This window comes from Erythrolamprus reginae, chromosome 9, assembly GCF_031021105.1.
Source record: "Erythrolamprus reginae isolate rEryReg1 chromosome 9, rEryReg1.hap1, whole genome shotgun sequence".
Classification (NCBI taxonomy): domain Eukaryota; kingdom Metazoa; phylum Chordata; class Lepidosauria; order Squamata; family Dipsadidae; genus Erythrolamprus; species Erythrolamprus reginae.
The window spans coordinates 57,555,375-57,570,969 of record NC_091958.1 but is presented as its reverse complement, the minus strand read 5'-3'; the positions used below and the strand labels follow the sequence as shown (position 1 = coordinate 57,570,969).

General features: G+C 56.5%; 1 protein-coding gene across 1 annotated transcript in view; it reads left to right on the top strand.

Annotated features, from left to right (window-relative positions):
- Positions 1–12,672, top strand: part of GRIN2A (glutamate ionotropic receptor NMDA type subunit 2A) — a 60,535-nt gene extending 47,863 nt beyond the window's left edge. The window contains exons 5-12 of the mRNA XM_070760251.1: positions 142–310; positions 402–555; positions 1,512–1,637; positions 2,126–2,355; positions 3,192–3,352; positions 6,005–6,192; positions 6,939–7,177; positions 10,198–12,672. Coding sequence (XP_070616352.1) covers positions 142–310; positions 402–555; positions 1,512–1,637; positions 2,126–2,355; positions 3,192–3,352; positions 6,005–6,192; positions 6,939–7,177; positions 10,198–11,973 — 3,043 coding nt within the window. The 3' untranslated portion in view covers positions 11,974–12,672. The remainder of the gene's footprint in view (positions 1–141; positions 311–401; positions 556–1,511; positions 1,638–2,125; positions 2,356–3,191; positions 3,353–6,004; positions 6,193–6,938; positions 7,178–10,197) is intronic.
- Positions 12,673–15,595: the final 2,923 nt, after the last annotated feature.

Below are 15,595 nucleotides of genomic sequence, written 5' to 3'. Positions count from 1 at the left end.
GAAGGGAAGGAAGGAAGGGAGGAAGAAAGGAAGAAGGGAGGGAGGAAGGAAAGAGAAGGAAGGAGGAAGGAAGGAAAAAAGGAAGGAAGGAAGGGAAGGAAGGAAGGAAGGAGGGCTAGATCTTTGTGCTTGTCTCCTCAGCAACATCACCAAAGAAGGGAAGAACCAGAAGAAATGCTGCAAAGGGTTTTGCATCGACATCCTGAAGAAGCTCTCGAGGACCATCAAGTTCACCTACGACCTCTACCTGGTCATCAACGGGAAGCACGGGAAGAAAATCAACAACGAGTGGAATGGGATGATTGGGGAGGTGCGTCCAGCCCCTGGAAGAGCTTCACTCAACTTGGCCCAGACCCCCCTCCCCTCGGCCTGACCTCCCCCGCTTTGCTCTCCACCCGCAGGTGGTCAAGAAGCAGGCCGTGATGGCTGTCGGGTCCCTCACCATCAATGGGGAGCGCTCGGAGGTGGTGGATTTTTCGGTGCCCTTCGTGGAAACTGGGATTAGCGTCATGGTCTCACGGAGCAACGGCACCGTCTCCCCCTCTGCTTTTTTAGGTGAGCTTCCACCCCTCCCTCCCTCCCTCCCTCCCACTGGCCCTTCCTTCAGCTTCCTTCCTTCCTTCCTTCCTTCCTTCCTTCTTCCTTTCCTTTCCTTCCTTCCTTCCTTCCTTCCTTCCTTCCTTCCTTCTTCCTTCCTTCCTCCCTTCCTTTTCCTAACCATCCATCCATCCATGCTTTGCAGAGTTGGGTCAAATGCCTTCTGACTGGGTTGGCTGTCCCAGCCATTCTTGGGGTCCGAAGGCCCCAGTGCAGCTGGCTTGTGCTTCCCTCCAAGGCTGCTTTCGGGCACTGAGGGGCTTCTCTCAGGGTTGCTGAGCCCTCCAGGTGGCAAGGCCAGTGGGGCAGCCCCTCCTGAGAGCTCCAGGGGCCAAGCCCCTTCCTGGAGGAGGGAGGGAGGCCAGATGGGTCCTTGGCTTCTTTGCTCTACGCCAGCCCTGCAGGCACTCAAGACTTGGATGGAGGGGGGCACCAGCTCTGGCTGAACGTGGGCAGGCAGAGAGCCTCAGTCGGGAGGGGTCCTAACGACATAGCCTCTGGGCCATGTACAGAGTGCCCTTCCCAGCAACCCCCCCTTCCTCCCCGCCTGGTCAGAGGCGCCCTGCTTGAAGGTCCTCCTGGTGGGCTTCTACATCTGCAGCTGAGCCGGCAGCCCCTCCCCTGAAGTTGCTTGGCAGGGTGGGGGTGGGCTGCTCTGGCCGCAGAGGCCTTCCGGGCCCTCTGGAACTGCCCCCTCCCCCCGTGTTTGCCGCTCGTCCGTCTGCATTGCGGCTCAGCCGACGTGGCTGTGTGATTGGAGGGGCAGCTGCCGCTCGGCTCCTGCAGAGGGATCTCCTCCAGCGAGGCAACGGGGGTGGGGTGAGTGGGGGGCAGGAGGGGAGGGCTGGCAGCTGGGGGGGGGGTGTCTCATGGCCATAGAGAGGCTTCTCCACGGGGGCCTTTTCTCGTTGCAGAGCCCTTCAGCGCCTCCGTCTGGGTGATGATGTTTGTCATGCTCCTGATGGTGTCGGCCATCGCCGTCTTCATCTTCGAGTACTTCAGCCCCGTGGGCTACAACCGCAACCTGGCCCAGGGGAAAGGTAGCCCATTTCTGCCCCTGTGGGTCACTTGCAGGGTGCTCTGCCCATGCTCTTCACCTGGGCGAGGGGTGCCCCATCTGGGAGGCTTCCCAACCTTCTTCACCTGTGCCAGCCCTGGGGGCAGGAAGAAACGGAGGCCCGGTGGCTTGGTGGATCCTCCAGGTTCAAGAGTGGATCAGTGGATCCTCCAGGGTCAAGAGCAGTCCGGCTGGAATGGGCTCCTGGCCTGAGCTGCTTATTCTCAGAGTAGTTTTTGAGAGGGCTCTTGGCCCCACTCTAGATGAGGAGCAGGAGGGCACAACAGGGGCTCAGCAGCAGCAGCAAGCCCTCCGTGGGGCAGAGAAGGTTATGGGCCCTGCTGCGGTCAGGGCTTCTGGCCTGCTGGGAAACCCGGTCGCAGGCGAAGGAAGCTGGGAATGGTCTGGCGGCTGTGTGGGTTGCATGGAGCGACCCCTAAGCTCCCCTCCCTCCCCTTCATCCCCCCCCAGACGCTCACGGGCCCTCCTTCACCATCGGGAAGGCCGTGTGGCTCCTGTGGGGCCTGGTGTTCAACAACTCCGTGCCGGTGCAGAACCCGAAAGGCACCACCAGCAAGATCATGGTCTCCGTCTGGGCCTTCTTCGCGGTCATCTTCCTGGCCAGCTACACCGCCAACCTGGCTGCCTTCATGATCCAGGAGGAGTTTGTGGACCAAGTGACGGGGCTGAGCGACAAGAAGGTCAGTGGGGCACTTTCTCTCTCCCTCCCCCCCTTTGGCCTCCGGGGCCTTTGGCTGCACTGGTGGAAGAAGGTCAGGAGACCAAGAGAATAAAAGGGAAACACCCCCACCCACCCTTATTTTAAACAAGATAAAAAGAGAAGGTCAGTCTGCACACTGAGACCAGAGAGAGCGTGGGAAACAGTCCCCGTGTCTCTAGGGTAGTTTGCTAGTACAGAACGAAGCATTTTCATACATTTCCCACTCCCGTATCCCCCCCCGTATTCCACACCCCTAATTGACTCCCACATTGGTCCTACACAGGGAGGGGCTACCCAAAGGTTTACTACCACACTGGGGCCGTGGCTGATGCAGGAGGCCCTGCATTGTCTTTCAATATCCACTACTACTAATATTATTATTATTATTAATTAGATTTGTATGCCGCCCTTCTCCAAAGACTCGGGGCGGCGCAAAATGCATACATTTTTGTTGCATGGGCACCTCGGCCATGTGCTTCCCTGGGCCTGGGGGGGTGGGTGCTAGGCAGAATTCTGGAAGCTTCAGCTGAACTTCTGTGACTCCTGCCGGAGTCTGGGGATGAAGGCGGCTCGGATCAATACACTAATTGAATGTGTGTCTCCTCTCTGTGAGATGCGCCCGAAGAGGCCTGGGGGGTTGGGGGTTGGGGGCTGGAGGATGGCCGGTGGAGTGGCGGCAGGCAGGCAGGCAGGCAGAGGGGTGTGCGTGGGTGAGGGGTCTTCCTGGGTTGGGGGTCTGCTCTTCCCCAGCCGGGGCTGTGGGGAGGGCGAGGCCTGACCTCCAAGGCCTCCTCCCCCTCCCCCTCCCTCCCCCAGTTCCAGCAGCCCTACGCCTACTCCCCTCCGTTCCGGTTCGGCACCGTCCCCAACGGAAGCACCGAGAGGAACATCCGCAACAACTACAAGGAGATGCACGCGTACATGGTGAAGTACAACCAGAAGGGCGTGGAGGACGCCTTGGTCAGCTTGAAAACGGGGTAGGTGGGGCACCCCAGAGGGGAGGGGAGGGGAGGGGGGCGTCTCCATGGCTCTGCCCCTTCGCCTGGGCTTCCCTGCAGAGGGGCCCCCAACTCGAGCCTGCAGAGACCCCCAGGAGGCATCCTCACTTACCCCACGTGGAGGAGTCACCCCCTGGGGTTGAGGATGGGGGCAGGAGCCCCCTGGGACTGGGGTAGGTCAAATGGGCTCTTCTAGGACGTATGGACCTCAACTCCCAGAATTCCTGAGCCAATCACGCTAGCTGAGGAATTCTGGGAGTTGAGGTCCGCTTGGCCTTCCTCTGCCCTAGAACGACTGGAGGGAAGCGTTGGGGGGACCTTCCCCATCTCTGCAGTTGTGTGATGCACGCCCACCCACCCCACGGAAGCGGTTGTCTGTCTCTTGGTCGTGGGCAGGTTGTTGGGGGCCCATGGCTGAGCCTCCCTGGGCCCCTCCTGCCATTGCCCCCCTGCTTCTCCCCCCTGCTACTCCTGGAAGGCCTGGGTGGATTGCAGTCCTGCTACCGAAGGGGTGAGGGTCCTTCTCCCTTCTCAGGGGCTGCTAGGGATTCTCCGGGGAGGATTCTTCCTGCCAGGGGGGTCGGAGGCCTCCCCAGCACCTTTACGGCCCCAGCTGCCCCCTCCTCCCTCCTTCTGCTCCCCCCACTCTTTCTGGATTGACCATCTCTGGCCATCCCCATCTGCTGATGGACGCTGCCTTGAGCAGACGGTGCAAATCGCCTGTCATGTCCCATGATTTGGTGATCAATATGCCGCCCGCTTTGGCTGCCAGCTCCAGAGCAGTTGGGGGTTGATCCCGAAGAAGGGGAGGGGAGGAGGGGAGGGGAGGGGAGGGAGCTGTAGAGGGATGGCGAGAGAAGCACCACATCCCCAGCATCTGCACCGTGTTATCCCTTCAAGCCTCGGCTCTTGGCAGGTGAAGAAACGCCAAGGGAGCCGATGTGTTGACGGCAGTTTGACCATGTGTCCCCACCATCTCCAAGCTGCCGAGGTTGCGCAACCTTTTCTTTGGGGAGTTTTCCCCCTCGTCCGAGACCCTTGTCCTGACCTGACCAAGCAAACGGCTGCTTGAAGACAGTCTTCGCCCTTGGATCTATGTGCCGCTTCCTGGGGCTTTTCCAGCCCCCTCTCAGCGGTTGACAGAATCCGCCTCTTGCCCCCAACAATCTGGGGCCCCATTCTACCTACCTGGGAAGGGGGGAAGGCTGAGTCCACCTGGAGCCAGTCGGGCTAAACCCCTGGCAGTGGGGAGGCAGCTTTGCCTGCACTTCTGCCCCCTAACCCCTCCGCCACCATGGCCCTTGCAGATGGACGGCCTCCGGTCCTGGGGGCTTCACTAAGGGGGACGGACCCTCCCTCCCGCCTGGAGCTCTGTTGCTGAACCCACCCGAGAGATGAGGCCCCTCTCCCGTCTCCTGCTCCCAGATCCCCCTGTTTCCAAATTCTGCGCGTCCTCCCTTTTCTTTCTGGGGCTTTGGAGGGGAAAATCTCTGATGCCGCCTCCCTCCCCCCTCCCCCCCATTGTGGAAATTCACGTTGGTGTTTTATTCGCTGTCAAGTGTCGTTAAGGGGGTGATGAGTCTTCCCTCGCTGAGACATGACGCTTCGTGCAAGTGACAGCGCAGCCTCTATTTTGAGTTACGGATGCGGGAACCAAAAATCGTGTCCGGGGGAGGAAGCAGCCCCCGCACAGAGTGTGTGTGTGTGTATACGCCTGTGTGTGTGTGTGTGTGTAGGGAATGGCAGCCCTGTCTGGCCAAGGGGCAGTTTGCCCACTCTGAGAAAGGCTGGGGGGGGGGGGAGAGGACACGAGTGTTTTATTGTGTGCCGCGGACATCTAGAAGGGCAGGCCTTGGTTATTATTCATGGGGGGAATGGTCAATCACGCCCGGCCCAGCCTGAGCTCGCAGTCAGGTGCACGAAGCAAGAACAAAAAGAAACAGGTCATAAAATCCACGCAGAGCAGCGGACGAGGCTGCAGGGAATGGCGGATGGGCGGCTGCGACCGGGCCGAGGAGCTGGCCTCCTCAAGCCAGACCGGCCTCTCTCTTCATGGAACCCTAGAAGCAAAGCCCCATGCCGTGTATTTTCTTTTGCCCGGGACAGCAGCACACAGAAGTTTGCTCTGTGACCTGGGGAGGGGGGGGTGTCCCCCAAGATCCCCCCCAGGAGCAGGCTGCTTCCGTTTGGAAAATGGTGCATTCGTTGCTGTGTGTTTATCAAGCGTTCTGATGGCTCATAATTCTACCGGCGAATTTAGTGTGTTGTAGGCTGATTGTTTTGGAGGGAGGGGGCTGGGAAGGGCAGTCCACAGCTTTTGACCCAAACCAAATGAGAGGAAAGCAGCCCCCCAGGCTCCGTCCCCGATTGTTCCCACAAGAGTCACCAGACGGAGCCTGTTTGCCCCTGGGGGTCTTCGCTGGAAACGAGGCTTTGTGCCTCTGCAGAGTCATTTTGTGGTCAGGCTGCAGATCCTCCCTCTGACCACTGGGCAGGTCACGCCTGGGGAGTTTGTCTGGATGGGCCGGGATAAACCGGAGGAAGGAGAGAGTGGAGAGGAGAGGGCATAGAGACATAGAAGCAGAGAAGACTGACGGCCCATCAGCTGAGCTCCCCTTCTTTGTGTTCCAGGAAGCTGGACGCCTTCATCTACGACGCGGCAGTGCTGAACTACAAGGCCGGCCGGGATGAAGGCTGCAAGCTGGTGACCATCGGCAGCGGCTACATCTTCGCCACCACGGGCTACGGCATCGCCCTGCAGAAGGGCTCCCCCTGGAAGAGGGCCATCGACCTGGCACTGCTGCAGTTTGTGGGAGACGGTGAGGGGGGCGCCTTCTGTGGGGCCGGGAGAAGGGAGGCGGTCTCTGCACGGACAAGATCAGGAAGCAGGAAACAGCCCCCCCCATCGGGGAGGGAAGTTGATTCCATAGGGCTGGGCAGCCACAGAAAAGGCCCTCCCCTGTGGTCCTACATTGCTTAGTGGACGGGACCTGGGGGAAGGCCAGCCCTGTGTGCTCTCATTGGTCTGTGGGAGGGGCGTGGCAGGCGGCCCCGTAAAAAGTCTGGCCCGGAGCCCTGTAGGACTTCACAGGTGATGAAGCTGGCTCAGTCGGGGAGATTTCCCTGAAGGAGTCCCCCCTAAAAGAATGACCCCTGGGGAGGGGGAGGCTGGCTGGCCCCACCCCTTTACGGGGCCTTCGAACTCAGTGGGACTCTCACTCCAGGGCTGGGCTCCTGCCGGTAGAGTTGATTGCGCACAGCTGCATGACTCCGGTGCGGGATCGAGCACAATTCTGCTCCCCACACCTGTACAGAGAGCAAGCCCTTCCCTGGGGGTGCAGGTGGGGGCACCTTTTCTTTCCATCCTCACATGCAGGGAAGCAAAACCCCTCACCCAAACACGCCTGCAGGTGTGAGATTTTGCTACTTGCAGAGGTGCAGGAAGCGACATGGTGCTTGATTCCACACTCATGCGCCAGAGCCGGCAGGATCCCACCACTGCCTCGTGCCCCCCTCCTGCTTTGGCGGTCCGCCTCCCTGACCCTCCGCTGGCCTTTCTCCCCAGGGGAAATGGAGGAGCTGGAGACCCTCTGGCTGACCGGCATTTGCCACAATGAGAAGAATGAGGTCATGAGCAGCCAGCTGGACATCGACAACATGGCCGGCGTGTTCTACATGCTGGCGGCCGCCATGGGGCTGAGCCTGATCACCTTCGTGTGGGAGCACCTCTTCTACTGGAAGCTCCGCTTCTGCTTCACGGGGATGTTCTCTGACCGGCCGGGGCTGCTCTTCTCCATCAGCAGGGTGAGTGGGGGCAGGGCCCCGGGACGGCCAGGGTCCAAAGGGGGCAGGAGGGCGGCTTAACCTCCTTGCCCTTTTGCAAAGGCAGCCGGGAGCAGGCAAGAAGGGACTCTCTCGCCCCCTGAGGATGAGGAGGATGGGATGAAGGCAGTTGTAGCCACCACTTACCTGCCGTGGCTCTGTCGAAGCTCTGTTGAAGGTCATGCGCGAAGGGAGCTCATCCTTACGGGGCGCAAGGGATTCTTCAGGAAATAGAAACCTAGAAACCTAGAAGATTGATGGCAGAAAAAGACCTTGTGGTCAATCCAGTCTGCCCTTATTTTCTGTATTTTATCTTAGGATGGATCTATGTTTATCCCAGGCAGGTTTCAATTCAGTTCCTGTGGATTGACCAACCACATCTGCTGGAAGTTTATTCCAAGGATCTATGACTCTTTCAGTCAAATAATATTTTCTCATGTTGCTTTTTCATTTCATTTCATTTCATTTTATTGGATTTGTATGCCGCCCCTCTCCGTAGACTCGGGGCGGCTAACAACAGTGGTAAAAACAACAGGCGACAATCCAATACTAAAGCAGCTAAAAACCCTTATTTTAAAACCAATCATACATACAAACGTACCATACATAAATTGTGGAAGCCTAGGGGGAAAGAATATCTCAGTTCCCCCATGCCTGACGACAGAGGTGGGTTTTAAGTAGCTTACGAAAGGCAAGAAGGGTGGGGGCTATTCTAATCTCTGGGGGGAGTTGGTTCCAGAGGGCCGGGGCCGCCACAGAGAAGGCTCTTCCCCTGGGTCCCGCCAAACGACATTGTTTAGTTGACGGGACCCGGAGAAGGCCCACTCTTTCTCCCAACTAACTTCAGATTGTGTGGGCAAAAGAGGAAGAACAAAAGGAGGGCACAGGTCCAACCTGGGAGGTGTCCCAGCCAAGGGGGCGGGAGGGGCAGGTGTGGATTTCATTCCTGGACCTCAGAGCTGCCAGTTCATCTTGAATGTTCCCGTATTCCGCAGCAGAGAACCGTGGGCCGATCTTCCCAATTAATTAGCATCTGCTAATGGGGGGACTGGAATGCACACTGGTTGGGGTTGGTTGGTTTTTTTTAAACACTTTTAAACGCTCCTCCTTCCAAATAATTTTGGCTTAAATGCTGGTTGTCTTAAACTCAGAGCAGTGCCTGGGTTGGTGTCCTTCAATTGGTTAATTGACTCTGCAGTTCTGTTCTTGTCAAAAATTATATAGAAATAATTGGACGGAGCTGCTCAGCTGCAGAGTTAATTATCCCAGAACAAGGAAGGAAGACTTCAAGCGTTGTGTCACTCAAGCAGAACCCGCCTTTTCCCCCCTGCGGCATTGAGGAATTTCCTAGGGTGTATCCAGGACCTGTCTGGCTTTATGGCTTCATCCCACACACTCAGTTGGGAGAAGCAGCCAAGCCACCAGGAAGCCACAGGGGCTGGTTAGGAGTGATGATGTAGTTATGTAGCTAGTTACTTCTGAGTAGAGATATTGCTATGCAGAAATTCTTGGAGATGGACAATGTTCGGGCGACCCCACCCACTCAAAAATCCTTTCTTTTATGAATAAATCAAACTCTTTATTGATATAAGGACACAAAACAAAAGGCAGATTTTAAACATCAAGGGAAAAGGAGTTATTTTCTTTGGAGCTAAACATAAACAATGTGTGGGAAAGACCTAATCAGCATTCCTTAGATAACAAGTCCATTCATCATTAAGGCATATGAATGTACTCACCAAAGTCCCAGTCAACAAACATCCAGCAGAGAAGGTCTTTTATTGAGGCAGAAATCATGGTTTTGAAGCCTTGTTCAATCACACACCCCCAGTCTCACATCTCTTTCATTGAACGTTGAATCCCCACACCCCATTTCTCACAATCCTTTGCCTTTATACTGCCTGGAAGTGACATCACACCCTAAAGAGACTAAGGCTGTAAGCTAATACCTTTCATACTATGTAACTCCTCTCGCCTTCTCAACAGTCTCCTATAGCGAGGGTCAATCCACTGACTTTCCCCTCTCATGTCTTCCTCATTTCATTTCATTTATTGGATTTATATGCCGCCCCTCTCCGAAAACTCGGGGCGGCTAACAACAGTCATGAACAATGTACAGTAAAAATCCAATACTAAAAACTAACTTAAAACCCCTTAATATATAAAACCAGCATATGCCGCCCCGAGTCTTCGGAGAGGGGCGGCATACAAATCTAAGTAATAAATAAATAAATAAATAAATAAATACGTACAAACATACCATACATACAGTTGTATCAGCCTAGGGGGAGAAGAAGTCTTAATTCCCCCATGCCTGGCGGCAGAGGTGGGTTTTGAGTAGCTTACGAAAGGCAAGGAGGGTAGGGGCAGTTCTAATCTCTGGGGGGAGATGGTTCCAGAGGGCCGGGGCCGCCACAGAGAAGGCTCTTCTCCTGGGTCCCGCCAAGTGGCATTGTTTCGTTGACGGGACCCGTCAACGAAACAATGAACTCCTGTGCCTTCCTCATCCTCTGACTAGGACCACTCGCCCATTGTCACATCCGCCCCATCTAGTGGTTCCTCAGGGTCACTCGGGTCACTTTCATGCTCGCTCTCTGCATCAGCTGACACCCCCCCTGGCCCAGGGTCTCCAGAGGGGCCTGGCTCATCCTCCTCAGAATCTGACGTGACCTGAGGTGGACAAGGAGCCCTCACAATAGACAATATGGGGGGAGTTTTCTTTCCATCTTTTCTCCTGGACTCCCCATCTCATGGTACCAGATTTCCATTCCTCTCTGGGTTTAATTCTTTAATTCTTGGTCATTGTGAAGAGTCAGTTTACTTAAGTTGAGCCACCCCCTCATGATGAAAACTCTGCACCAAGCTTACAATGGCACAGTTCACACACACACTGTTTTCAAATGTGCATTAAATGAGGCTTCCAAGGGCGCCACGTAGGAAATGCTTCCTCCGAAGGATTGGAGACTAAACCCGGCGTCTCTTCCCCGTTTCTTCCCCTGCAGGGTATCTACAGTTGCATCCATGGGGTCCACATCGAGGAGAAGAAAAAATCCCCCCACTTCACCCTTACCAGTTCCCAGACCAACATGTTGAAGCTCCTGCAGACGGCCAAGAATATGACCAACGTGAACCCCGGGCGGATCAACTCCCCACAAAGGGCAGCTGAATTCATCCGCCGTGGATCGTTGATGATGGACCTGATGATGGAAAAGGGCAGCTTCATCTTCGCGGACAACAACCGCCCTCTGACCCCCAAGGAGAACATCTTCAGCGACAATGCGAACGAGCTGCAGGCCTTCCCCGCAAACCGCCACCCGGATAACCTCAACAACTACGTCTTCCAAGGGCCGCACCCCCTGACGCTGCACGAGTCCAACCCAAACACGGTGGAGGTGTCCATGGCGGCCGAGGCCAAGGAGAACTCCCGCCCGAGGCAGCTGTGGAGGAAATCGCTGGAATCTCTGCGCCAAGACTCCCTCCGGCAGAGTCACGGCCCTCAGAGGGACGACGGCACAGGAGGGAGCCAGCGGCACTCCCTGAAAGGCCCCCGGTACCTCCCGGAAGACGTCCACTCGGATGTCTCCGACTCCTCCAGCAGAGCCGCCGGCCATGTGGACGGGGAGAGCAACAGCAAAGCCCCCAAGGCCAAGGACAACGCCAAGAAGAGGCCTGCCTCGAAGTATCCCAAGGATTGCAGCGAGGTGGAATTGACCTACCTGAAGAGCAAGCAGTCTTTGCCCCGGGACAAGATCTACATCATCGAGGCAGACAAACAGCACAGTTTCCACCTCGACGTCCCCCCCGAGTACGTGGAGACCATTATCCTTCCTGAGTCGGCGGACTTTTCCAACCTGTATCAGGATCGCAACGACAGCTTCCGGGCGCCCGAGCAGAGCAACCAGATCCCCTTGACCAACGAGGAAAGTCTTCCAAGCAACGGCCAGTACAAGCTCTTTGCAAAGCACTACGGCACAAAAGACAAGAATGTGGCCTATGGCGAAGCGAACGAGCGGTACCAGCAGAAGGCCACGCATTGCCGGAGCTGCCTGACCAGCCTGCCCAGTTACGCGGGGCATTACTTGAGTCGGTCACCCTACCGGTGCGGTGCCTGCGTGCGGATGGGCAGCCTCTATGACATCGAGGAGGGCCAGATGTTACAGAGCCCGGCCAACTCCAGGCCCCGGGAAGAGCCACGCCAGCAGAACTGGGCCCAGGAGGAGAAGAGCCAGCCGGCCCGGAAGAGCAAGCTGCCAATCAGCAGGCAGCGGTCATTCGACAACCTCTTCGGCAAGCATCGGGACGGCAACGGGAGCAGAACGGCCCGCAGCATCAGCCTGAAGGAGAAGGAGAGGCTCCTGGAAGGGGGACCCTACGCCACCCTCTTCAGGGCCCCCCAAAGCAAACACTCGAGCGGCAAGCTCCCGCTCTTCTCCCGCACGCTGGATGACGGTAAGAGGCTCAAGTCGCTGTACCTGGAGTGCTCGGCCGAGAACCCTTTTCTGCGTTCTTATTGTGATGACCCCCACTTGGTCCTGGCCCCGAGTCCCACCGGCCTCCACAGACAGCCGGCCTATGACAGCGTCTCCCGGTCGTCAGTGAAATCGGCGGCCTCGTACTGTTCCAGAGACGGCCGGGTCTACAACGACGGGTGCGCTTCGGAGCACGGGATGCCTTACGCGGCCACTCAGAACAGCCTGTACTCGGCTCCGCGAGGGCTAAACTCCTGCAGCGACAGACGGGTCTATAAGAAGATCCCCAGCCTGGAGTCAGACGTTTAGCACTGACCTCTAGGGGGACATAGTGGCCGGAGGCCAAAGGGGGCAGCCCTTAGCAGAGCGTTGGAGGAGGAGCAGGAAGAGACCGGTTGCCTTGCGTAGATCCCATCCTCATGTGCTTAGTTCCACCAGAAAGCAGGGAGAGGCCATGGGAAGGACAGCCCACCGCCCAGGGGACGCTGCGCGGACTACTCTATCCATGGTTCCCTCTCCCCCCCTCTCCAGCCCCCGTCAATTAAGTTTGGCAAAAAATCTGCCCCAAGTAGAGTTCCAATTCTCGATCCAAAGGAATAGCCATGCAACGGACGGCCGATCTGCAGAGCAGATTCGCCCCCTCCCCCTCCCCCGGGATGGTTGAAAGCAGGACACCAGAGGCCACATTGGGAAAAAAGTGGCGCCCCCTGTTGGCAACTATGTTGTTTTTCTACCCGGATGGTTCTTTTGCCCTGTCGGTTGGACTCCGTCCTCCTAGCACTTTCGCCCCCTGTAATTCTCCCCCCCTCCCCCAAGATTTTATTTTTTAACAGAGAATAAGCAATATGGTATGCATGTACTTTGACACAGAACAAATGCTAAACAAAACAAAAAAAAAAGCAAGTTTAAGAATGCGTTTGCACACTTACCGTGGTAAGACTCATCCAAGAGGTTAGGAAGATAGTCGTTTTCTAAACAGACAAACTATATATCGCTATAGCTCTATGATTTAGCCTCATATTTATTTTTCAACACAGACAAAAGATAGCAAAAAACACAAAAAAAAGAAACAAAAAAACAAAAACGAAACCTCAGGGCCCGTGAACGGAATCAATGTTGTCTTCATCTGTCTGTGTCTTGTAGAGAGCCAGCTGCAGTTCCCCCCCCTCGGGCTCCTCCCCCCTCCCCCCACCCCCCCACCCCACCGGATCCCGCAGCCAGGAGAGACCCCGCTGAGGTGGGCTACCTGCCCCACGCCGGGCCTCCAACCGGGAAGAAGAGGGGTCTGGGGGCTCATCTCAGGAAAGGAGGGCAGTGACCCCCTCCGGCTCTGGTCGCAGAGAAAGACCCCTCAGTGCAGCTCCAGAGCAGGCTGGGCCAGGGGTTGCCCAGGTGCCCTGGGAGGGGCCTTCTTGGACCCGCTGCCCATCTGCAGAAGGCCCTGGGCCGAGGCATCAGACGGGGGAAGGTCTCCGTGGCAGAGGTGGCCCTGGTGGAAGCCTGGGATTTACTCTCCTAATTCTTCCGAAGTTGAGCCAGTTGTGCACGCCCCCAAATTAGCACGTGAGGACACCCCCCACCCCCGCCGGTTGAGACCCCCCGCCTTCTTTTGGGTGAGGCTAAGCGTCGGTTTGCACATTTCCCTCCCCACAACTTCCTTCTTGCTGATCCTGTTTCGTGTTGCGCAAGCGGCAGATCCAGGCCTTTCCTTGGCCAGGGAGAGAAGAGAGAAACCAGCCCAGGGGTCGGCCAACTTGGCTCTTCTATGACTGGTGGACTCCCAGAATTCCTGAGCCAATGGAAAGGTCAATCAGTGTGACCTTGTGGGATCAGGGCGGTGGAAAGGAAGCCCCTCGGTGGGGGCTTTTGGGGTGGGAGTTGTGGGTGAAGGCAGCCATCAGCCAGGGAGACTCGTCTCAATTGCGGCCTTGGGGGTCGGAGGCTCATCTAGCGAGAGGAGAGATTTTGGGAGGTTGTGGAAGTCACGGCCTTTTGGGCAAAACTTTAGGGACAGACCTGGCTAGGAAGAGAAGCCAAGGCTGCTGTCATGGGAATATGGTTGAGTGGATCCCAGTATGATCCAGTGGAAGACCACGTTTCCAATGGAAAGCCAGGAGATCAGGGCATGGGGAGGCTTTCAGAAGGTTTTGGAAGCCCTGCTTGTGAATCATGGAGCCTCTACCTGAAGCTGTGCTCTCCCTCCAGCCCCCACAGTGCCTGGAGACCCCCCTGTGCCCCTCTTTTGGTCCAACAGATTTGGAGCAGGACCACCAAACAAGAGGAGGTGCTGGACTCCTCATCGGGTTGGACCTGTTGGATGTCGGTTTCTGTGGCCCCATCGCTTTTGTTTCATTTCACAGCTCATTCTGTAGCCGGGTCAGTTTGTGGCCTCTTTGCTGCCCAGAAGGTCTTCATCCCTGTGGCAGGAGGGCATTTTGCAGCTTTGGTGCGCGGGGCAGATATGTCTGCACAGCTTGTAGACCTCATCATCCAACTCAACGCCTACGGTTGTCGCGTGTTTGTGTGTCAGTGGTGGGATCTCAGGGCTTAATAGTATCTGTCTTCGTGTCTCCTCACCTCGATTCAAAATCACCCACAGACCAGGCAGGCACTTCCATTAAAACAGCCGCAACTTCCAGTGTTGGGGGAAGTCCACCTTGACTGCCCACTTCTTGATATCCAAGGCCAACGGTTGTGTGTGTATGGAACGGGCTCCGTGTCTCACCCAGCTTGGGAGCCGCTCCGTCGTAATCACTGACTGTGTTTCCAGAATATCACCACCACCACCATCATCTGTCTGTATGTTTGGCACCGTCGTCGACTTCTCTGAACAAGTTTTATTTTAAATATTGTAATATATGCACCTAGCTTGCATATCTAGTAGCCTTGGAGTAGCCAGGGGAACCTCACCCAAGTCTTCCTAAATTAGGGACCCACTCCAGGTTTGGTCCAGGGGTGGATTCACACACTCGCGTTCAAGGCAACCTTAGATCACCTGCACTGTGAGAATACACGTCAGTTCAACTCGAAAAGCAGGAAGAGAAAAGCGAACGGAGCCGAAAGGTTTCAGGCCCCCCTTGGCCGCCCTCCTGCTCCAACCTCAGTTGCCGGGTGGGGGATGAGAAAACACGAGCAAAGAGGGGCCTGGGTCAGAACCACCAGGAAAGGGTCCCACTCAACCGCTGCTGAAGGGGACAGGCCCCTCGGGAGTCTCCTGCTTGAACAGGGGGTTGGACTAGATGGCCTTCAAGGCCCCTCCCAACTCTGAGCCTCTTGCTCGGGTCCCCTGGTGACCGCTTAAGAGTCAGTGAGTCCTCTTGGACACGTGGCCTTCAGCTGGCTTTCTCTTCAAGGAAGGTCAGCATTTTGCTGAAGAACAATACTCTATAGATTTATTTATTTATTTACCGGATTTATATGGCCGCCCATCTCACGGAAAGTGTCTCTAGGCGGATTAGAATCATCTCAGGGTTGAAGCGAAGAAAAATGGAAGGTTGGGGAGCTGCAGTGGTCACCCCGAGACTTCTGCAGCTCCGGAAAGCCATGTTTACATTGTCCTCTCTTGGGGGTGGGGGCTGGCAAGAGAAACGGGGTGACCCCCTTGGGTGGCTGAACCCACAGCTCTTTCCCAGGCTCCTGTGCCGGGAGAACTGCCTGGGTTTCCTTTCACGGCCTCCATCCTCCCTCAGGCTACCTAGGATCTTGTCTCAGGCGGAATCGCTCCTGGTGAAGCCGTGCTTGTCTATGCCGTCTAAGTTTCAGGTCTGAAGAAAGCCTCCGTGTACGGCCTGGGGCAGAGAGTGAGCGGAACCCCCCCGATTCATCCGCTAAACATTTCTGTCAAGATCTCCAAATTGTTCCTGGGTGGCAGGGTCTCCTCGGTCCTGGCTCCGGGTCTTTTCCAAGAGAAATCTCCAGGGGTTCAGAAAGG